General features: G+C 48.9%; 1 protein-coding gene across 2 annotated transcripts in view; it reads left to right on the forward strand.

Annotated features, from left to right (window-relative positions):
• Positions 1–23,803, forward strand: part of STX8 (syntaxin 8) — a 93,780-nt gene that overhangs the window by 32,892 nt on the left and 37,085 nt on the right. For both annotated transcript variants that reach the window (XM_015645681.3, XM_015645683.2), the window contains exon 7: positions 20,568–20,669. In XM_015645681.3, coding sequence (XP_015501167.1) covers positions 20,568–20,669 — 102 coding nt within the window. The remainder of the gene's footprint in view (positions 1–20,567; positions 20,670–23,803) is intronic.

Raw genomic sequence — 23,803 nt, forward strand, 5'->3', positions numbered from 1 at the left:
GGAGTGTTGGCTTTGGGGTGCTGCTGGGATTCCTCACAGGGACTGCTGGCTTTGGGGTGCTGCTGGGATTCCTCACAGGGAGTGTTGGCTTTGGGATGCTGCTGGCCACACACGGTCCCAGCCCAGCGCTGCCCTTGGGACGTGAGGCATCCCTGGGCTTTGGGACACCTGTAATTGCAATTAGCAGCAAGGAAACAGAAAGGCAGCAGGCTGGAGGAAGAGGGGAGAGCTGGAGGGATGTGCTGGAGTGGGGAGGTGGGTGTGAGCAGCGTGGCCTCTCCTCGGCATGAGGAGCGTTGTAAAAACTGCCGAGTTCCTTCTCAGCCTGTCCTGGTGATCAAAGCCAGGCAAAACGGGATTTTCCTGTGCTCTTAGGGGGACTTCCTATAAAAGGGCTGCGCCAGGTTTGTTTATGAAAGTGCAAACCTGGAGAATTGCAGAGTGCAGCAGCTGACAAAGGAGAGGCAGTTTTGGCTTTTCCCAGTGAGAGTGCGCTCGCAGATCCACGGACGGCGTGACCCCAAAAACAACTGGAGTTGCTGTGCACGGAGAGGGAGCTGGTTTGTTGTACCACCTGTACTGCACTGTGTTCTCTTAGCTATTTTAATAGCTAATTAATCTTGATTATCTTGGATTTAAGAGTGTTTTTTTCTCTTTTGGCACATATGTGCAACCTATTATATCATAAATCCCACGCATTTCGGCAAATGCCGTCCTGATTGTTCCCTACAGCACAGCATCCTACTAGGGAAACATCCAAGGTCAGGAACTTGGATTCTTTAACCACTGTATTCGAGGAAGCCGATTTATTGTTCTGTCTCAGCAGAACAGGGTGATTTCTTTTGGACCTACATCACATTGGCAGTCAATCTGGAGAGGTCAGAATCGCCTTCACGCTGGAGGAGCTGTGGGCACATTAATCTGTCTTCATAAATGAACTGGGGCACCCCACAGATGCCAGCACAGGGCATTTCTGAGTGTTCACTGCTATATTCCTCCAGAAGCAGGAATTATTTTTGTGCACTCAGTGTTTGACCTGTGTCTCATATCCTAAAATCGATACAAGTAGTCCTTGTCCTTTTTCCTTGTGTCTCTTAAAGGGTTTAAAGGAGTTTGCTTGGGGCTGGAGGAAGTGACCTCCATATCAAATAATCCTGACGTGGCGACTTGGGGCTTTGGGTAGCTTTCTTGTGGCTATTTGTGCTGTGAAAGCTGAATAAAAAATTTGCAACTGAAAGTCTTAAAAAGTGAATTAGGGAAGTGTTGACTCCAAAGAGCCATTAGCATGTCCTCAGCGTGGGATGTGCCTTGTTTTTCCTTGCTGCTTAATGTATAGCTGTGTCTGACCTTTTCCCCGGGTTGTTTTGATGGGCCTGTGAAGGAGATGTCAGAAGGAAAATGTGAATTAAAACATCTTGCATCAGGGAATGACTTTCCTGCTCTTCCCCAAAAGGGAAAAAAACCCCAAAAATAAAAGAAGAGGAAGGGTTCACTCTTAGTTTGCCATCTGCAATACTTTTAGCTCCTGTTTCCTCTCATTTTGTTGATAGCATTTTAATTTTTCCAGGGTGTGGTGGTGGGTGCAGTGTGTGTGTGTGTCCTGCTCCGTGTCCCTGCAGGAGCTCTGAGCAGCATCACACCAGCACTGGCTTCCTTGTAAAACTCCTTCAGCCCCAGCAGCTGAGTGTTCTCTGAGGTGGGATTCCCTCCCCAGGTAAAACACAGCTTATTTCAAACTTTTTGTTAAGTTTAAGTAGCTAAACCAAACTTTGTAGACGTTCCAGTTCTCAAATCTCTCTGTGGTTGGAGCTCGGAAGCTTTTTATTTTCTTTTTCAGAAACCTTTGGAGTGTTCTTTCCTTCCTTACAGTCTGTATCAGGTTTTTTTGAGTGCACAGTGCTGGTGAGTGGTTTTCTGAGCAGGAGCTGTTGGGTTTAGGGCTCCTGACAGGCTCCTGGGCGGTTCCTGGCTGCAGGGCTGTTGTACAGCTCAGCCCTTTCACAAGCAGAGTGGCCTTGTGGTCATGTTGACAGCTTGACACTGCCGTGGCAGTGATTTGTTAAAGCTTCCTCAAACACCCCTGTGAGCAGAGCACACAAAGGGGAGGCATGGGCAGGACCTCCCGGAACGAATTGGGATTTGAGAGGAGGCTGGGCTGGGGATCCCTGCGGATGCTGGAGCTGGGAGAGGCGTGCTTGGCACCAGCATCACCACGCTTGTGTAACAGAGATGCTCCATTCATCTGAAGTTTGTGTTGCAAAATAAACTTCGGAGTACTTGGTTTATCCTGTAGCAAACTACAGCCCAGGAGAGAGGAATTTTAACGGGCCAGAGGAGAGAATACCGGGAGTGTGGGGTGGGAGGACACTTAAAACAGGTGGGAGCTTTAGAAGGGGATCCTGAAGTGAAAAAAGAGCTCTGAAGCGCTGGGGGTGGAGCAGTCCTGGGCACTGGTGGGTGCAGGAGGGCTGTGCCCAGCCTGGGGAGCTGTGGGTGCTGCTGGCACAGCTCCCTGCTCCTGCTCAGGGTGGGCAGCACTCACTGGGAACCCGAGCTTCATCTCCTGCCAACCATGGGCTGCTGAAATGAAACATCCATGGCACAAGCACAGGCAGAGCAGGACAGGAGGGAGCTGCTCTGGGAAGGAAACATGACATCAGGGTTTGAATGAAAAGTGTGACAAACATGCACAGAGTTCTCTGGAGAGCTGCTGGCACAGGACAGCACCAGCATCCTTGGCTGCGGTGGGACTCGGAGTCAGAAGGAACCCAGGCAGGAAAATGGATTTAATACAGAGTGGATCTGTGCTGGGGGCAGAGAAAGTGCTGTCAGCCCCTTTCTGGTCTAGAAAGTGCTAAATTCTGTTACTGTTTCTGGAATGTGGGACACTGGTCACAGCAGCCACATGACTGTGACACTGTCACTGTGCCAGTGACACTGGTCACTGGCAGGCACAGCACACATCAGGGAGTTCCTCAGTGGTGCTGCTCAAAGGCGTTTTTTGGTGTTGAATGCAGAGCTGGCAGAACAAATGGCTGTGAGTGCAGCTCCTCACAGCTGTGACAGCCCTGCCCCTTGTGTCCCCACCTGGAGCATCTGCTGGGACATGCTGGAAGCTGTGTTTTCTGTGACAGCTTACATGGGACAAATATTCATTTATGGGAGGTTATTCACTATCCTAAGAATGAATGATTGCCCATTTCCTCAGCTCCTGCTGTGCAGCACAAGATGAAGATGCATTGCTGGTGTTCCCCAAATAATGCAGCATCACACCACAGCCAACAAACACCATCCCTGCAGCATCTCACCAGAGCCCTGTGACCACAGTGGGATTTGGGGCTGATTTCTGTGCCCCAGAGCTGCTCCAGGGAGTGGGGGATTTGTGTTCCACTTTCTGTGGGCAGTGCAAGGTGTCCCAGAGCTGATGGCTGCTGGTCACTCAGCTCCTGCCAGCTGTAGGTTGTGATTACTGCCTGCAACTGGTGGTTTTTAGCTCCCAGATCAGTCCCAGTCTGGGGGAGCAGTGCTGGATCAGTCCCACACGTTCTGGGACTCAGCCTGGTGCTCTGGGGATGCTCCATCCCCTGCTGGGCACAGCTCAGCCACGCTGACCGAGGGCAGCTCTCCTTTAAACCTCCCCCAAAGCTGCCCAGCCTGTGCCAGGATCGCTCCCATCCCTGCTTTCAATCAGCAAGTGGAATAAATACTGCCTCAGATGAAACTTAATCTGTTTTTAAAGAACTCCCTCCCACTGAAATAGAGATGGGTTTTTTTTTCCCTTTTTTTTAACAGTCCTCCCCTGTAAAGCCTCTCTTGGGGTGCCTCTCATCCTCACTTAATGATGTTGAGGTTTTTTTCTTTCTTATTCCGAGTTTCTGGGAGCTCTGTGGTTTTCCCTGTTACACGTTTTTAATTCAGAATGCCTCAGTGAGCTTTTCCTGTTCTGAATCTCCAGAGTACTCCATGGGGGAAAATTTAAAAAATAACATGTAAGCTTTACATAATTTACTATGAGAGTAATTGGGTTTATACAGCAGTTCATAAACCTTTAGCTGGTAAAAATCAAAGTACCTTAATCTCAAAAGCAGATGGGGGGATGTCACGGTGAAGGCTTAAAGAGTTTTCAAAGACAAATTGTTTAATTCCGTCACTGCTAGGAAAATAAATAGTTCTGCTGCTCGATTGAAAACAGAAACATCTCAGAAATGAGACTTTCTTCGCTTTCAAGCATTGTTAGCTTGACAACAAAGAAATCCAAAGAAGCTTGGTGGAAAGATGTGATGGAGTTCCAGTTTATGAGAAATGAAAGGCAAAAGCCTCTAAACCACATTTTATCATTCTTAGGGAATTTTCAAGTGCCTTTCCTGCGCTGCTTTCCAGCAGGAGAGTGTGTTTTTTTGTGTCCCAGGCAGTGTTTGGTGTGAATCAGAGAGGCTTGTGATGTCTGCAGGTCATTTCCTTCTATCCACAGAGGTGGCAGGGCTGGCCCTGCTCCGTGCCCGCCGCTGGGAGCGGTGAGTGGGGGACGCTGCTCCCAAATCCCACTTTTCAATGCAGTTTGCAGGCAGGGATTGAAAGCTGGGAGCCATGCCTTGCCTGTGTAATGAAGGCTGCATTTGTAGCCCCACAGTAATGCTGCTCACAGGCCAATCAGGGCTATCTGGCCAGCACATCCCCTCCCAAGTGATGGTCTTGCTTTAGTCCTAATGGCCTGATGAGATCACCTCTAATTTGTGTATCAAGCTGGTTTGTATCACATCGTTCAGAAAAAAAAAAAGAAAGGGGGGAAAAAACCTCACACAAACCCAACAAAACCCTCTTTATTTTATTTTTTTTCTTGCTGGACTTCAAAAGGTTGTATTATACCCAGTGTGCTGTGCCCTGTGAAAGCTCAGAGCCATTACCTCAGCCCAGAGCCAGCAGAAAACCAGCACCCGTTTTGGTGGGGGTCCTTTGCTCCAGAGCTATGACAGTGCTGTCAGCCCAGGAGGACATGCCTGGAGATGTTTGTTCTGGTGGCTGCCTGGGCTGCTGGCTCAGGCTGGGGTCTGCTCTTGATTTCTTAAGTTTGAGCTTTCATATTTTTCATATTCTGCCCTGCTCAGGTGTGCAGCTCTGAGCTTCATGTTCAGTGTCAGTGAGCTCTCTTCACAGAGCAGGCAGACAGAACAATTCCTTTTCCAGCTCCATACCAAGGACAGTCCTTACAAGTTTCAGACCCAAAGGCAGAAACAACAGTGGAATGAAGAGAGAAAACAAGGATGGGACTCCATAACCTGAAGCAGTGACTGGACAATTAACCCTGATGTGCAGATGGACCAAAACTGATGAAAATGTGAGACCTCGTGACCAGTTGTGCATTTTGTGACCATTTTTGGTCCATCTTGGGTGAGGCCCTGGCCAGGCTCTTGTGCTGCCCAAGGTGTGTCCTTTAAAGCCTTTCAATAAATCCCTGGTTTATTCTTAGCTGTGTCCAGCCTCTGTTCCAGGGCAGCCTCCTGCAGGGATCACTCTCAGCATCCACAGGTGCAGCATCCTCCTCCTGTGCCAAGGGAATGAAGGAGCCTTGGGGCAAGAAGCACCAACAGCTGCTGGGTGGCAGCACAGAAACAGCAGAGGAACATGTGGAGGTGGCTCAGGGTGCTGATAGCAGAGCATGGGGGGGTTAAAAAGGTGCTCCCACACAGTGGTTTGGGTATCCAGATATCACATTGTGTCGGTTTGGAGAAAAACTTGCTGTGTTTTCCTGCTGGTGGAGGCTGGGTGTGGATTTAGTAACCGTGTGTCAGCAGGCTGGGTCCCAGGTAGGGCTGTGGCAGGGTGAGGGGATTTTGTGGCAGCCTTCCTGCAGCAGCAGAGCCTTGTGCTGATGCTGATCATTCAGCAGAACTGGATGGAGCTGATTGCCAAGAGGGTTTTTGCAGCTTTTGGGAAAAGAGGACTCAGCCATGGTGTGCAGCAGTGATGGATCCGTTCCTGGTGGGTTCAGACCGGTGGAGACACAGGGAACCAGAGCTGAAGGAACACAACAATCCTCAGAGCCCAGCACACAAAGCTCTGCCTTATGTGTTTGGGAGGAAGAGAGAGTTAATAGAGTGCTTTGCTATAAAGGATAAGAAATAATGGAGGTGGGCTCTTGGATTTTTGGGGAGCGAGTGCTGGCAGGGGAGTGAACCAAGCACAGCACTGGTGCTCAGTATCATCAGCCAGGCCTTTCTTCCAGGTTGTTCCAGAGCTGAATTAACCTCAAGCTGTCTTTTTCCAAAACTGCTTTCCCTCTAAATGAAACAAATTATTGCCAGAAATTGATTTCTTTTTAGCAGCTGACTTTTCAGTCTAAAAACCTAACAAATACATGCTGCAATGATCAAAAAATGTGACATTAACACTTTTTTATGACCTTAGCTGAGACACTTGGTAACATGCTGTTGTCCTGGCCAATTTTGATACTTTTATTTATTTTTTTTTTCTGTTCTACACCCTTTTGTTGCTGAATCAGTTTTGCATTGCTGGCATTTGGATTTCTCTTGAAATCTGGCTGGACAAATTTAAATCTTTAAACAGCAGAGTGGGAGCCCAAGGGAAAAGGGGGATCACAGGGTCTGAGCACTCAGCTCTCACAAAGCACCTTTGGAAACTGCACTCTGCTCGTGAAATCAGGGCACTGCCTTGAGAAAATGCTGCAAAATTCATCTGTGGGAGTTGTTCTCAGTGGGCTCTTAGGTGCCTGTTTGGGATCAAACCCAGGTAAGTGGTGCTGCTCCAATCTGAGGTGTTAGATGAGGTTGGTTTGCTCTCTCAGACAGCAGCACTCATTTCCAGAGTTGTCTTGGGGCTGCCTGCATTGTTTTGGTGTTTTATGTTGGCTTTCTTGCTGAACTGGGCCTGCAGTTAATGCTGAGTTTCGATTTCCATGACAAGTTCTCTTCTGGGAGATTTACAGCTCAGCTGCTTTGGTTTGCCAGGCTAATGCTGTGGAATGCAGGTTGACAGTCCAGATGTGAAACCTTTCTCCTCACAAAGAAAACAAAGGATTACATGCGTTTTAGGAGGGTTTGAAAAAAATAATTTAAGGCTGAGGCCCCGAACCCAACATCTGAAGTCTTGAAATACTGCAGGGGATGTGGAGCTTCAAACTCAGCACACTTGGGAGTGTGGCCAGGCTGTGAGTCCCCTGTGGATTTTGGAGCACCTGACACTGCCTGTACTGGGGCTTCCTAAGGTTTTACAAAATGTCAAGTAATCAAATTCTGCATCTTCACACAATCAGTGCAGGTTAAAGCGGGTTTGGGTTTTGCTCCTGCTGAAACCTGGGGACAGCTGCAGGCACTCACTTGGAAATGACCACGTTTCCCTGATTTTCACAGCTAAAGACAGAGGCTGATGTTTTCTGGTTTGACAAACTGACACGTTTTCCTGATGGTAGAATTATCCCTGTTTCTGGGGGGTGGAGGAAGGCCCAGGTGCTGCAGGTTTGTTCACCCACTACAGGGGGAAAGGTCTAACCAGGCTACAAGGTCATGACTGAACTGGAAAAGGGTTTAATAGTGGTGTTTAATGTCCAAAACATCTTTTTAAAGAGAGAAACACAATGGCCTCAGCCAAGCCATTGAATGTGATCCTTTGTGCTCATGAAGATTTGTACAATGCATCTACCCATGAATGCCCGTTTGGGTTTCAGAATTATTTGGGTTGGAAACAATGCAGCAAGAGTTCATTGTCCTTGCAGAGAAATGATGAAAACATCCAGAACTTTCTCCCAGCCCATATGGGAAGAGCAAACATGAGGAGTCTGTACTACCAGATGTCTTCAAATTGAGATCATAGCCTCAAAGGTAGAAAGGGCAGACCTTGCAGGGCAGGTCATCCTCAAGTTGCCTTGGGAAATATAATGGGGTTTATTGGGATTTATTAAAACTGGAGATGTAAAAAGCTCGTGGCTCTTTATTTGGGACTAATGATCCTACTGGTGTTCAGTTCTGCTCAGGCTCAGGCAGCCTCTGCAGCACAGCCTCTTTACAGTAGCAGAGGCACGTTCTGTGCACTCAGATATTTGGTATTTGCTCTGTTCAGAAAGGTCTCTGCCTTTATTCCAGGTTGTGGAGCAACAGATGAGTACAAGTATGCTAAAAAGCAGGTTTAACAAAGGACAAAAATGTGTGTTTTTCCTAGGTAAAAATCTGGAAAAAAATAATAAAAACCCTGGGCTAAAACTGCCTTTTGTGGTATCAGTGTATCTTTTTTTAAAGTGTCCTAAACTGAGTAATTAGATAATTCAACTTAGGGATTACACTCATAGACCTAGCAGTTAATCTTTTGCTATATATATATATGTCTGTATGTCTATCTATCTATCTATCTATTCACTTTTTAAAATTAATTTCTCTTTGGAAACAATGTATTTGTGGCTAATAAGACATTGTTTAGTGTTGAACTCTGGCTGCTGCAGTCAGGTCCTGTGCTCACTTGTTCCCATGCACTGAGAGCCATCAAAGCAGTCCTGCAGACACTTGCAGGCGAAGCAATCAGAGAGCCCCAGCAATCTCTGCAGTTTGATAAACCCCTGTTTGTGCAGCTTGATAAAGTGGAGGCTCGAGGTTTCCTTCCTGTGCTGGGGTTTGTCACACTGGAATTCAGGGTTTGTGTGTGGGGATCAGAGTTCAGGCTGGTGGCACCAGCCCCTCAGCTTGGTGCAGATCGTGCCACAGAGTCCTTCAGGCTCCGTCCAGCAAAGGGAAAAGGGAAAGGCAAAATCACCGGGGAGCAGAGCAGCTGTGGAAGGGTTCCCTCTGTGCAACAGCCTCCTCTTGCTCTGCAGAAATCCACGGGCACAGAGCCACCCCAAACACCGAGTGTTCAGCCACATCTGCAGAAAATCCATGGGAGGGCATGTTGAAAGTTGGCACAGCTCTTGGTGGAAGGAAGTGGGAAGAAAGAAAATCATTAGCTAAGGCTGACGGGGATGCGTAGACTCGAGGTCGTCTTATCTGTGGAAGTTCTTCTTCCAGCCTTTCTGTTGTTTTAACCACTTCTCTGAGTAATCAGAACTTTTTCCATGCCTGCAGACTGGGAATGGAATATTTTTGAGGCATCAGCTCTGGAGATGTGTCTCTGTGCTCTTGGCCTGTCTCTCTCCTGGGCAGGTGGCTGGGCAGGCAGGACTCTGATGCCAGCGAGACCCAAGGAGTGCCATCACTGCAGGGCATCCAATTCCTGCTATTTGCCCAGCTCTGAACATGTTGTTAGGTGATGTATTCCTCTTGCTAATTTACTCAATTTATCACTGATTCCAGTGGAGCTTGATGAAGGGTGTCAGCTGGAGATTAGTCCCAGATGCCTGGGTTGACCTTAGCTTTATCAGCTGCTTTCAATACTGTAACCATGAAGCACTTGCAAGTTCTCTGGTTCCTCCCATGATTGATAGCCCAGTTCTGAAGTGGCTTTCCTCCTCGTTTGTGATCCAAGAGGATAATGCCCTGCAGCTGTCCACAGCATGATGCTCTTGTGGTGAACACTCTGATGCTCTTCTGGCTCCTTCCCAAGGCGAGCGTTTATTAAAATGGCAGTTGTGTTCTGCACATCCCTCTGCTCCATGGCTCTGCCTTTTCCTCTGCCCTAAATCTCTCAAGCAGAGTGAAACAAATCCCTCAGTGCTCAGGTGGGGCTGAGGTATTTTAGGAGAGGTTTAACTGTGGATGTGCAGAGTGGATGGACAGACCTGCAGGACCTGTGGCAATCAGCTTTTAGCACTTGGCAGAGGTGTTTGGTCATTCTGAGTGTGGTTTTGGGGAACTTCCCTGGAGTTACCAGCTCCTGTTGGTGTAAGGGGTGAGGAAGATCTTTCCTGCTGGCCTCATGACCTCTTCTGCCGTATTTGTCATCACGTGGGAATGTGCTGCAGGGTGGCATCTCCCCTGGCTCGGTTCACTGAGGTTGTTCAGAAGGTTGTGTGGACTCCCAGTACTCCAAAAACTGTGTGAATTCTGAGCCTGATGACAGCATTCCCATGATTCAGAGCCAGGACTAGACCAGTGGAGCTTTTTTTACCCTAAACTTTGCATCTGCTCCTGCCTGATGCTGGGGTTCTGCAGAAGGTACTGCTGGGGATCTGGCCATGGCTGTCAGTCTGTCAGACACAGCGTGGAGGGTCAGGCTGCTCTGACTGGGGAAGGTGCTCGTTGGATTTCTAAGGCGCATTTCCATTTTAAAAAAAAAAAAAGAAATACCAAGCCCCATCTTCTTTTAAAGGGTGAGGGTGGTAGGGCATGAGCTCTGTCCCTTGTTGGTCACCTCAGGAACCCCTCCTGGATGTGGTGGCTGCTGGTCCTTGTGTCAATGCCACGGGACAGGGGCACTGCCTGCCCTGACAATGAGCAAAACTGGAAGGAAAGGAAGGCACCCCTTCAGCCCAAGTCCCAGCTGTGGTCAGCATCCATCCCTGTTCTGCTCCTCAAGCTTCATGGTTTGCTCTCCAGGAGCACTGCTGCTCCTTTTTTCCAACATTCTTTAATCTAAAGCGTCAAAACCAAGAGTGCTCGATCTGCAGTTGTTGAATGGGTCTCCATTGTAGGGGCTGTGGCAGCAATGAAGTGTTGCACTTGGATTTTTAACATTAAGAAGCTCTCTGTTGTGAACAGTGTGGGGCTGGGAATGGCCTTGCAGTTAACCCTTGGGGGATGCCTGGTCCTGCTTTTTGGGTTGAGTTTTCCTTCATTTCAGCTGCAATGAGTGTAGCCATCCTGCCTGCCATCCCAGGAATTTCAGTACTCCTTTCTTTGAAGGTGTTGGCCACCAAGGCAACAGCTGAGAATTGTTTTTTTTCTCGTGGCAGGAAGGTGTAGAGCTGGGTGAGGTGGCTGTGACCAGAGTGGATGAGGTGCTCACTGTTGCATTTGGTGTTTTTCTCCATGGACTAAAGGCTGGTTTGTTGGTACCCACAAGGATTGTGTTACATTCCTGGGGTGGGTCCACCTTTTATGAAGTGTAGGAGCAGGAATTGCCAAGGAGATCTTAAAAGTGGCAACATCTGTGTGGAGTATAACACAGAGTTTTTAATTTTTTATTTTTTACTTTTTATGGTTTTTGTTTTGGTATTTTTGTGGGGTTTTTGGTTTTCTTTGCTTTGTGAAATGGACTGGAAACCTCAGCTTAGGGTGTTTAGTAGCCAAATAGTGTTTTATGGGCTATAACGTAGCTCTGCTGGACTTTTTTTGGTGTTTTTGTTTTGCTGTTGGTTGTTTTGGTTGTAGGTATTTTGGTACATTTATGGGGTTTTGTTGGTTTCTTTCTTTGTGAAATGGAAACCTCAGCTTGAGGTGTTTAGCAGCCAAAACAGTGTTTTATGGGGATTTGCTAAACCACCTTAGGAAATTGTGGCAACTGATGTGTATTTGTAATGAAAGCTGTTGATATCTATGGAAAAGGGTTGCAATGGTGTAAAAACTTGGGGAAAATGAGAGTTGCTAAAAGGAAGCAGAAGTGAGTGCTACCAACAGTTTCTGAAGGCAATATTTTAAACAATCCTGATTTTATCTTAGATTTTGGATAAAGGGAAAGCAGACAAATGTGGAGTCTGGAACAGCTTCTATCCTTTCATTTTCTGCTGTAAGCTTGCAGGGCACAAACACATTGGAGCAGGAAAAGTGTTTTGCTTGGCAGGGATTTGTTATAGCCATGTAAGTGGCCTTCCAGCCTCCCAGTGCTGCAGGCTTTCCTAGACATGCAGATTTTATGGGTATTTTATCTATTAGCAGGATTTCCTTGCTTTTTCCCAGAGTCACCTCGGTAGGAAAATAATTTGGTGACATTGTCCCTATAACCTGAAGATCTTGCTGGAATTTTGAGTAGTCTGGCCCCAAAATCTCTGTTTGTGTTGCTGGGGCACTTGGATTTGGGATTTGAATACAAATAAATATTAATTACAAGTGCAAAGAGCCCAGTGAGTGCTGTGAGCTTGGAGAGCCCAGAACAGTGCCCTGGGGACTTCAGCCAGTGCTCTAAACTGGAGGCAACTTTTTATAATTTCTAGAAGAATATTTTTGTTCTAAAGCCGTGTTTGATCTCAGGTGACCGTGCTGCTGTGCCTTAAACACGGTGAGTAAAAGCAAGGGTCACTTGTTGGGGGCAAGGAGGAGGAACAAATGGCTTTACACTCAAATACTTCCAGGGAAGGAGACTTTTATCTCCTTGCAGATAACTGGGAGAGGAAACTCAGAATGCTGTATCATGTGAATATGGTTCTTGCCTGCCTTGTATCACTGCGAGTTCTCAACACATCTGGGCTGAGAGCAGTTCCAGTAACATTCAAAAGTACTATTTTGGTTGGCACACTGGGGCTGTGGTAGATGCCAATTAGTAATGGCTCTTGGAAACAGCCTGCATTAAAACTGTCCCTGAACCATTCCCCGGAGAAATTATTCAATTAAGTACAGCTAAAATTAATGTCCATGGGTTTTGTTCGAATCAAACAAAATAAGCAGCTGGAGAAGGGAAAACTTCTCAGTGTGTGCTTTTAAAATAACAACTCTTAACTAATAACTGTGAGCTGGAACTGATAGCAGTGTTTGTTTTCCCAGTGTTGCTCTGTAGCTGAGGATGAGCTGGTGAGGGCTTCCACAGCTGATATCCTTGGCTGGTTCTGTGTCACCTCCACGCCTTCTCCAGTCACCATCTGCTGCTCCTGGACCTGCTTTCGAGAGGATGAAGTGTCCTGTGTTGCCTGGGGGTATCAAAGTTTGACCCAGATACAATCAGATCTTTTAGGATGGGTGAATGCAGGGTGGAAGGTGGGGTGGGCTGGAAGCAGCAGGCCTGGACACGTCCTTGGAGCAGGTGGCGAGGTTCTCTGTGGCAGAACAAACAGGTTCCTCCTGTTTTGGCACGTGTTAGCCCTGAGGGTGGTGAGGGTTTGGTTGGGGGAAGGCGAGGGCCGGTCCTGGGCACTCTGGGCTGGGTGCTGGGGCTGCTCCTCACCTCCCACGGGCAGGCAGAGGGCACAGGGCTCGGGACAGCTCGTGCTCTCCACTCTGTGCCTTTGTCACTGCTGTCAAGAGCTCCAGGAGGCAGGAGCGGTCCTGGAAATGAAGGAGTTGCTGATCCTCTGGAAGAGTTCCTCAGGCAGGAGCTGGCATGGCCTGGAGCTCCTGCAGTTGGGAGGCTCTGCCAGGAAAGCATGGAGTGCCTCGGGATGTGAGCTGGGCACGGAGTAGGGCTGGGGACAGGACACAGCTCCTGCTCCTCTGCCAGCAGGGCAGGGACAGGGAAGGCTGGGAAATGTCCCTGTGCCACCTGGAGCTCATGGAGATCCCCCCTGGCCTCCCTGCTGTGCTCACCTTTGTAACAGAAATATTCCTGTAGGAATTATAAACTTTACCTCCAATTCACATCCTGGCACATTCCCAGCAGGAGCCCAAACAGAACTTCTGAACCCTCCTGTCCCCAAGGCCCATCACAATCCCTGTTAATTAAAAGAGCTAAAGAGTGAGGCAGCTGGAACACGGAGGAACAAGCTGGTTTGACCCCTTGGAGAAATCTGTATTTTTGGGGATTTTAATGCTTACAGGAAGTTCTGCCAAAGAAGAGATTAAATGTCCTCAGTTAAATTTGGGATGGTGGAGGGAGGACTCTTGGTGTTTGCTGGAAGTGCAGAAATGAGCAGGGCAGAGGGTGTTGGTGTCCCAGTGCCCTGTGGAGCCATGAGCAGCACGGGGAGCTGAGGTGGAGCTGGAGGAGAAGCCCAGGAGTGCATTCCTGTGTTGCCTTTGGCACAGGGAGCTGCACACCTCTCAGGGGCTGCAAAAGCCTGCCACGGCTGCAGCCAGGGGGAGAAATTAGGATTCCTGGCTTTGTACTTTTTTACTGCATTTTTTCTCTTTTCACTCTGCCTTGACATTACAGCTGGCACATCGTGCTGAGGTTCTTCAGGTTCCTGATGTACTTCCATTATTTGCAATCTTCATTTCATAGCCCTGGCACTTGGAACAATGCTTTGCTTTCTTATTAACATGTAATTATGGGGTTTGAACATATAGAGGTTGGCATTCCCTATATGATTCATTGCTTTGGTATCCAGCTCTTCTCCTGAGGCACCAGAGACCTGAAGGAGGGAGGGAAAGCCTGCTTGGCTTCTCCACTAAATTCCAGCCTTACTGTAATTGCTTTTGTGTAGGGATTTTAGTTCTCTGTGTGTTTTCTTAGGGCTGACTGGAGTCTTCCATGACTCAGTGGGGTAGGCCATGGAGGTGCATTACTCATCGATAAATGCTATTGAGTGATCCATAAATTTCAATCCACGGAAAATCCAAACAATTCTAAGGAAACGTTTGGTCAGCAGCACCGCTCTGCTAAACTGATCAAAGCCCAGGATTGTTTCTCTCTTCCAGTGCTGAATTTCATGTGGCCGCTTTTGCTTGGGGTTTTTTTTTTTGGGTTTCTCATTTCCACAGACAGAATGGGTGCAGGTCAAAGATGGAGTTGCCAAAACCAAATGTGGCTCTTTAAAAGAAAACAAACAAAAAAAAATCAATCAGTGTTAAGTCATGTATGTAGAAATCTAAAACCTGTTCCACTTGGGAAGAGATGGTCATCCTTCCCATGGAATTCCATGAGTTAGGGAGAGGGATTTAAAAAACCCCAAACAATTCATGTGCCCTCAGAAAGGTGCTTCAGCTGTGTGGGACACGGGGAGAGACAGGGAGGCACAGGATGGAAAGGAACTGGGTCATTTTCCTGCTCTTGAGTGAGGAAAGATTCGAGAAACCTCCCATGGTTTCCTGCAAAATGGAACAGGTTCCTCATGCTCTCTAGCTCTGCCTCTGCCTGGCTTTCACTCCCGTAAGGAGCTGCTCACTTGCCCAGAATGAGGTGTTTGAGCTGTCATGAAGGAGCTCCTCAGCAGGAGGAACATCCATGGCAGCAGGAGGGACAGGATCAGCGCCGTGTCCCGTGCTGCCCCACGCTGGGCCTCGTCCTCTCCAAAGTGAGCCTTTTTTGGCTGGAATGTGCCCTTGAGCCCTGTCCTGTAACTCTGTGTCCTGGCTGCTGTTGGGGCCCTGCAGAGGATGGTGGAATATTAATTTCTGGTGGGATCTCGGGCCCTGACAGTCCATTTGCTCCTTTATCCACTGGAGCACAGTGGGGCTGGCAAGGGAGGAAAGGCAGAATGGCTCAAAGAGCTGCAGCAGAGGCTCCTGCTCTCTGGAAAAGTTTGGGCTCCTCGTTTTGTTGGCAAAACATAACTTCATTTGATTATTCCCTTCAGGCTGGCCAGGGAGGAGTTCCAGCACAAAGGGCACCCTCGAGGAGGTGAAGCGCTGGCGGGGGGACAGGCTGGTTTTGCCATCTGCCAAACGGCTTTCCAGGGAAAACTGTTCCCTTGGAAAGCTTCTGGCCAGCTGTAGAAAGACTTGGTGGCTGAGTTGACACAGAAGATGGGGCTGCCAGAGGTGTCCAGCCCCAGAGCAATGGGAAGGGCTGCTGGGAATGTCAGCAGAGATGTTGGCAATGTGGGAAAGGCAGCTGGGAGTGCTGCTGGGGGAGCTGTGGCTGGGCTGGGGGTGAGCCCAGGGCCTGAGCTCGTGGCCTTCGGAGGGGAAGCAGAGGAGAAGAGCAGAAGGATCTGTTTGGACAGCTCAGGCTGCTCCAGCACCTGCTGTGGCTCGGGCTTTGCGTTCCCTTCCTGCAGGGATGAGTTACAGCTCTGGCCTGGGGGGCTCCTGGCCCAGGGGAGGCACTGAAATTATCCATGGCTGGAGAGAAGCACAACCAGCTTTTGCAGGAGGTACCGGTGATTTCAGCAACTAAAACAGAACATTTCTGATTTTCATGGCAGCGGCAAAGTCTCTGAAGGAAGAAGGAAATGAGGAATGAGCTTTTTTTCCTGAGAAATTCCTAAGATCCCATACAATTTCTTCTGCTCAATTTTTTATCATCTGTCTTCCCTTGGTGTCCTTTACATAAATCTTTACTTTTTTCAGCTCTTAGCAGATGTGGTTTCAGGGATGTGTGTAAGTCCACCCTTACCACTGTTGCAGGTTGTTCTTTTGCACTTTTAATGCAAATTATTAAAGAAAATGAAAATTTATTTGGTTTTGGGAAAAAAAAATAAAATAGGAGGAGGTTTTTCTCACTTTGCTCAGGCTTTTTCCAGTAAACATCTCTCCCCTTCCTGGGAGGCAGAGTTATGTTGGAATGGGAGAGGGCTGCACTTCCAGCCTCTCCCACCTCTTCCTCAGGGATGCTTCTTCTGACCTGGACCCACGCTCAGCCTGCTCTGCACTGTCCAAAACACATTGCCTAAGATCAAAAACTGCTGCTGTGTGATTTTGAACCAAAAAAAAAAAAAAAGTCAAGTATTTCAGAACATATCACCCTACATTTTTCCTGTCATGTGCTGGCTTTGCTGCTCCTTCCTGGCGTGTTTTCTTTGTCAGGCCCATGTGTGGGATTGATCCCGGTTTCCTGAGGGATCAATCCCTGCCCTCTCCATGGTTCAGGGAGCAGGGCAGCACTGCAGCCACGCTTGTGTCCCCACAGAAGAGCTGCCATGACTTCTGTCCTCTCTGTCCGTGCTGCCCTCACATCCCACTGTTATTTTGCTGTCTGACACGTAGCTGAAGAAACCCTGCCCTTGTTGAGGGCTCCATCCCAGCTTTTGTAGTTTGGATCACCAGGAAAAGCTCCCAGATGTGTAGGGGCAGGTGGTGAGGAGAGTGGAGAGGCTCTGCTTTCCTGTGGGGGACGGACACTTCCCGTAGGGAATGTTGGGCTGCCTCAGCTCCTGTCAGCTCCAAAACCTCCTGCCTGGCTGGAGGCTGGTGCTGCAGCACAGGGACACGTGTGCAGGGATGGGGACAGCTGTGACAGGGGGTTTTGAGCAGTCCCTGCTGAGGGAGCAGCTCCTGGCCACGCTCACCTCCAGCACTGACCTTCAAACTTCTCCCACTTCAGCTGTGCTTAAGTGACTCTGAGTTTAGTGCTGGGGTTGGGCACTGGGTTTTTATCTTCTGCTTCAAGATCCTGCTTCCCTGAAAGGAGACCTTGGCTAAATTTGTGTTTCTGGCTGAGTTGTGGTTTGCAGTGCCATGTTACAGGAATGTCCTTTGGAAGGTCACCAGCAGCCAGCCTGCCTTCCCCGTCTGCTCCCTCCCACCAGGGGGACCTGGCTCCTTCCCTCTTTTCAGGTCTCTCTCCATCTTTTTTTAGCCTGTTCCTTGCACAGCCAGCTAAATGGGAGGTGATAGAACATGGAATTGCCAGCTTGAAGGGCAGAGATGGGTCAGGAAAGGTGGGAACCTGTGGAGTGTCAGTGCTCTGAGGAGTTCCTTAGCCATGGATTACTTATTGCCCACCTTGGAAATCCATTGCTGATTTCCTACTCTGCCTTATCCAACACTGATTTCCTTTGCTTTGGGAGAAATATTTCATTCACAGGGAGGTTGAGTGCTGCCCTGTGCTTGGATGGATGGATGGATGGATGGATGGATGGATGGATGGATGGATGGATGGATGGATGGATGTTTCTCTCCAAGGGCACTCTGGCCTGGGGAACTTGCTGGGCTGGACTTCTGGCTCAGCTGGGAGCGGGGTCAGAACCTCCTTGTGCTTCCTCCCCATTGCAGCTGCTCAGACCTCCAGGTCCTGCCATGAGCACTCCAGAATTCTCCAGGTCCCTTTGAGACATCAAAGGGCTGGGTGCTTGTGGAGCTTTGGGCTGTGTGTTGGGTGAAGTGCCCTGCTCCCCAGGAACCTGACTGTGTCACAAAACACGTTATAAATATATATATATGGAGAAATGCTTCTTGCAGGGTGTCCAGGGCCATCCTTTGATTCAGAAATGAGTCCTGGCAGGGCGATGGGAGAGGAGACACTCTACACAGACTCCCAATTGCACTGCCTTGGGCTTTGAAATGATGACAGAAAATTTTCCTGCTCACATTTGTTCTCATTTAGCTACAGCTTGTTCACCAGGATGTTTTTCAAGGAGGGTCTGGTCAGTGTTGGCAGAGGAAAGTCTCCAATTTCCCAAGCATGCTTATCACTTTGTCCTTGACAACGATGGGAACTTGCAGCACTTTTTTTCATGGAGAGGCAAACACGAGCAGTCCTGCCCTTGCAGGCAGCATTGTCCTGCTCTTCCTGTGTGCTGAATCATGCAGGACAGATAAAGTTTCCCCAAAATATTGTTGGCTTTGCAGATGTCAGACCTGGGAAAATTGGGTGGAAGGGGGAGGAGAGAGAATATCTGAACTGCAAACCAAACAAACCTTGTAGCTCAAACAAAATGCCTCCATCCCTTGGGAAAACATGTTTTGGTGTAGGATGGACAATATTGTATGTGAAATTATTGATGAACAGTTATTTTAAGTATTGCAAACAACTTTAGAAATATGGAGGGTTTGTGTCTGGAATGGAAGAGTTTTGGTGGGGTGCATGGGTCAGATCCAGAGGATAAAACACAGGGAAGTGGTTGATGTTTTCCCTCTGCCCTCCCTTCGTGGGGATTCAGGGATGGTTTGGTCTGCAGGACATGAATCAGGAGCTGATGTTTTAGGAAAGCTGTATATTTTCAAAGTACAGGATATTTTAGATATCATTTTACATAGGGATTCACTGGAGATGACAGAGTGTTGTGGAGCAGATGGAAACACGCACTGCAAGGATGATGCTCAAATGTCTCAGCTCTCCGGGAGAGCAAAACCTGCGTGCTCCATGTGCCTTGGACGTTTCCTTTGTGCCTGCAGAACTTTGATAATTTTATGTACTTTTTGTTATCTCTATGTACAATCAGACTGGTTTTATCTGTATTTGATACACTGCTTGTTCCTTGATAAGACTGAGAACATAAACACCCTCCATAATGAACATCTGGGAGCAGAGGGAGCAGCTGGAGCTGTGTCAGGAGAGGATTAGGTTGGATTTTAGGGAAAGGTTCTTCCCCCAGAGGGTGCCCAGGCTCCCCAGGGAATGGGCACGGCCCTGAGGCTGCCAGAGCTCCAGGAGAGCTTGGACAGTGCTCCAGGGATGCCCAGGGTGGGATTGTTGTGGGGTCTGGGCAGGGACCCATGATCCCTGTGGGTCTCTTCCAGCTCAGGAGTTTCTGTGATCTGCTCTGGGAAGGTGAATAGTGGAGAAAACCATTTCCCTTCAATGCCTGGTGTCACGGGGAAGACAGCAGGGAGGCTGCAGGAACTGATGTCGCACCCTGGCACTACTCTTGTAAAGACAAGGGCTCCTTGTGTCACAGGGAAGTTTGGGAGGTACAAGGAATGTCCTCTTCACTGTCATCCCCTTTTTCCTTGTAGCAACATTTGGGAAATGTTTTGTTTGAAGGAATACAGTCAAAGCAATAAAGGCTTAATAATAAGAGCCCTGTCCCGTTGATGGGAGTTGTGTTCTTTAAATGTTCTTTAACCCTCTACCATCATCCGTGCAGGGTTATGATCCATAAATTTGGGCAGGATATCACTTAGCCTTGCTAACTGGGTGCTGTGTGCTCTGTGTTGCTTAAGGGCCATTGAACCCAGGGTTTCCTCAGGGCAGAGCTGCAGGGCCAGGCCCTGCTGGGCTACAGAGGAGCCGAGGGCACAGCCCTCGAGGGCACAGCCACTGTCCCCAAGGCTGGCTGAACGGCAGGCAGGACTTACAGAGGTGGGGATCCATAGTGGGGAGAGTGCTGGAAGCAGAGCAAGAGGCTGTGCAGCATTCAGGGCTTGGCTGCTGTCCTCTGCTGATTTATCCTGCACAAAGGAAGCCTTCCCTACCTGCGGGCCCGAGGGCAGCCAGACATGGTGTGTTCAGACACCAGAAGCACTGGCTGAGTGTTCCAGGGAAATTAGAGCGTAACAGGCAGTGAGAGGGAAATTTAGTGCCTGAATGTGGCTTTCAATTTTCAGCCATCCCATCAACCACTCTCACTTCAAGCCTTGTACCAGCTTTGCTTTCCATGACAAAATTAAAGCCATCACTTACAGGAGGTTGAGGGTGGCTTGGCTTGAAGTTTTCCTTTCTCCTCTCTTAAAACTCGATGTAGGGGAAGGTTTGCCCACTTGCCTTTTCCCAGAGGACCTTGTGGGCAGCAGGGAGAGCTGCCAGACCCACAGCTCCAGGAGGGAACCAAGGCAGGACTTTGTGGCCTCAGTGATTGCATGGTCAGGACTGCACTGGGTGCTCTCAGAAGCCTTTATGAAGATGGTGGATGTGGTTTAGTGATGATGTTGTGACCAAGTGTTGAGCTGTTGTTCCAGGGACTGAAATTCCAGATTTCCTATCTCATAGGCACTAATTTCCTCACTTTGGTTCATGGCTGCCCTCACCCTGCACTCCCTGACCTCCCAGACTGATGCTGCTGTTTCAGGCTGTATTTTCTCCACTTCAGGCTGTACTTTCTCCTCCACGGCCGCAGTGGAGCTCTCCCGGGACCTGGACCTCAGTGATGTGAGCACTGGTCTGTCCCATGCAGGATGCAGCTGCTTCCCATTCTGGAGCTTTCAGCAGGAGGGTGGTTGAGCTCAGAGCTGCTCAGGGGTGCTGTGGGCTCAGATTTCATGTCCCTGTTCCTCTTTCCCCAGAGATCATCGACGACCTCACGAACCTGGTGGAGAACACGGACGACCGGCTGCGCAACCAGACGCGGCACGTGAAGCTGGTGGACAAGAAATCAACGTCCTGCGGTAGGAAATGGCTCCAGCACAAATCACTCGATAGCAGGGCAGTTCTTAACCAATGATGTGCATTATTAACTGCTGCTAATTGCTGTGCAATGCGCTCCCCACCGAGGACAGCTTCTTTCAGAGGCACGAACCCCAGCACGCCGAACATCTCCAGCAGGTTTGACTGGCGGTGCTGAAGTGCTGGTGCAGTTAATTTCCTTCAGCCATTTGACTCCAGCGTTGCACAATATCCTGATTGTATGAAATGGGTTGAAATTAGAGCGGTGCATGTTAATTAGCTTTACACAAAGTTGCTACCAGCTCTCACAAAGCTGGCCCAGCGGGGAGCGAGGCCGCAGGAGCGCTCCTGGGGTGTCCTGCAGGAATGAGCTCTTAACCCAGCAGCACTCAGAGCCTGCCAGGCATGCAATCCTTCCTGGTGACTTGTGAAGTGATGTGCAGGCTGCTGAAGCTAAACTGGGCTCCCTCTCCAGCCAGCCAAGGAGAGCTGATAATCACAGGCAGGTTTGGATGAAGAGCTGAGGGTTGGTAGCACTGACCAGGAGAGGATGCTGTCGGTGGTGGCAGAAAATGTCTTTATGTAGGGAGATGGACTGACTGAGGGATGAAGTCCCTGGGGAGGTGGTGGCAGTTCAGTTCTGGAAGCAGCATGTCTGGTTCTGGTGTCTGTGGTTTTTATTGTGCTGGAAGACTCACAGTTCTCTACAGAAATCTGACTTAAAGTCAGGAGTTGTTGAAATTTGGTTTATGTAGTTCAGTAAAGAGAAAGCCAAGGGCTGGTGTGGTCACAACCTGTTTGTGGCTGGAGGGAGATTTCATTCTGTGGAGTGAGGCTGCAGAAGCTCCCCAGCTTAGACTGGCAATCAAGCATCTTTCCAGCACTGAAAATTCCAGGGATTTATTTGGTTCTCCATCAGTGATAACATTTTGAAAGCTTGGTTGATGTAGGCTGATGAAAACCTGTGGCTTCTTCTGGAGGTTAAAGTTGACTTGTCAGAGTCATTTGTCTCCGAGTTCTCTCGTACCAACTGCAGATGGAATTAAAGGCGTGACTACAGAGTTCATGACTGACTCTTTTATTTTAGATCGTGAATGTTGATGCAAGATGGATTTAATTTAAAACTAAGTGCACTTGAATGATGCTGAGTACCCCTGTGTGCCTTTGGAGGCTCCCCTTAATTCCTGTGGCTTCGTTTTCCTCACGAGCCCAGGGCAGCTCAGCTCGATCTGGGGGGTGGCCAGGGAGTCAGTCCCATCACATCCACGAGGGATTTCTCCCCATCTTCAGGTTCCTCATGCAAGTGCAGACCCAGACATGTTGCTGCATGCTGTCTCTTTAACCTGGGAAGCCCATCCTGGCTGCCTGGGGGATTTCAGAGGAGGAGGATGGGAGAAGCAAAGGCTGGGAGGATTGTTTGGGGGTGACCTCTCTCACCCTCTGCACACTGAAAAACATTTTGCTTTGGTGAGAAGTGCTGCCTCTGGTGCCTGTTCCCTCTGCTCCCATAGGTCTTCCTGTGTTTGCATAACAATTTGGGCATAAGTAAACACCATATTGCCTCAGATGGCTGCTCCCTCCTGCCCAGGCAGAGGTTTGGAGCAGTACTGCTGAGGACACGGGTTCCCATCCCTTTTCCACCCTTACCCCTGACACTGCAATGAACTGCTGTATGGAGATGAGAAATACCCTCCCTGTACATATGATTATCCCTGGAATGAGGCCAAGCAGCAGGAAAACTGGCACCTGCCAGGGGACTCTGTCATTGTGCCTTTTTTATCATTTAAATTGATAAAATCTTCAGTAACTCTTTGGATTTGGTGTCTTACTTTGGGTTTAAAGCAGGGTGAAGTGCTGAGCCTTCCCCCTTGCTCACCCCATCCCTACTCAGGCCGTCTCCACTCTGTTCCAGCATGTGGCTGTTAATGTGTTTTTCCCTCCTTTTTGAAATCATGATGTCTTTTTATTTCCCTGATGAGTGCCTGTGCTGGAGCCACGGGCTGTGGATACAAGCAGAGTACACTGGCTGGAATAATGGAATAATCCCTGTTTTACAAGCAGGAATGTAATACATTAATGGGTGTGTCTTTGTTAGCAGCCAGCATAATCATAAAATCAAAGTCTTGCTGGTGAAACCCAGCTTTAATCAATATTTCAACATCTCCCTCTCATGCAAACCTCATCATTCCCAGCTGTGGGGGCTGTTCCCAGTGCTGGGATTGGCATTACCTGCCTGGCCCAGGAGCTGCCTCAGCCTGGCACAGCCCCTCAGGGGTTGTTTCATTCACAGCTGCTTTTCTGTGCCATTTTTCTCGCTGGCCCAGGAGCTGCTGACAGTGCCAGCCCTGCCATGCCCAGGGAAGGCTGTCCTGTCTCCCTCGGTGGCCTCGGGCAGCCCCACACTGGTGGCACTGGGAACTCCCAGGATGGCAGCGGAAGAATCACCACGGGACAGACTCCAGCCTGCTGTATTTATGAAATTGTTGTTGAAAATCATCAGTCATCTGCAGGCAAATGTTTGCACACTGCCTGGCATTGTTTTATCCCTTCCAGTGCGTGCTGGTGTTAGGAGGGGTGCTGGGACATATAAGTTGCTTAGATTTCAGAAATTTGCATTGAGCTTTCACCAGAGTGTTCATGCAGATCATCAGTCAAGTGTCAGGCTGTCTGTACCAGCTTTGCTCCAGGAATGGCTGTGTGCACAATCCTGACTTTTCAGCCTCTGGTGCTCTTGGGTTGCTTTGTCCTCTCTCTTCCAGCTCAGGCACCTTTAGGGTTTTCAGTAGAGTAACACTCACTATTTCTCAGTAACTCTTTTTTAGAAGCTTTGACCCTTAGAATGTCCTCTGAAGAATTGCATTTAAAATTTTGTAAATAAATGGAAGTATAATTACTATTGAGATGCTGGGGATGTCATGGTTTAACCCCAGCCCCCCAGAGCCTCTCTGTCCCCACAGGAGCCATTCCTTCAGTCTGTGGGCCAGCCCTGGGGAATGTCTGTGAAAAGTCCAGAAGATGTTCCTTCCTCCTCCCCTTGCTCCCAGCCTGGCTGAAAACAGGGGTTTGATGTTTCTGGGTAACTTTCCCCCCATCCTCCAGTGTTGTAGTGGGATTTTTTGTTTGGTTATTTTCCCTA

The sequence above is a fragment of the Parus major genome, chromosome 18, assembly GCF_001522545.3.
Source record: "Parus major isolate Abel chromosome 18, Parus_major1.1, whole genome shotgun sequence".
NCBI classification, from domain to species: Eukaryota; Metazoa; Chordata; class Aves; order Passeriformes; family Paridae; genus Parus; species Parus major.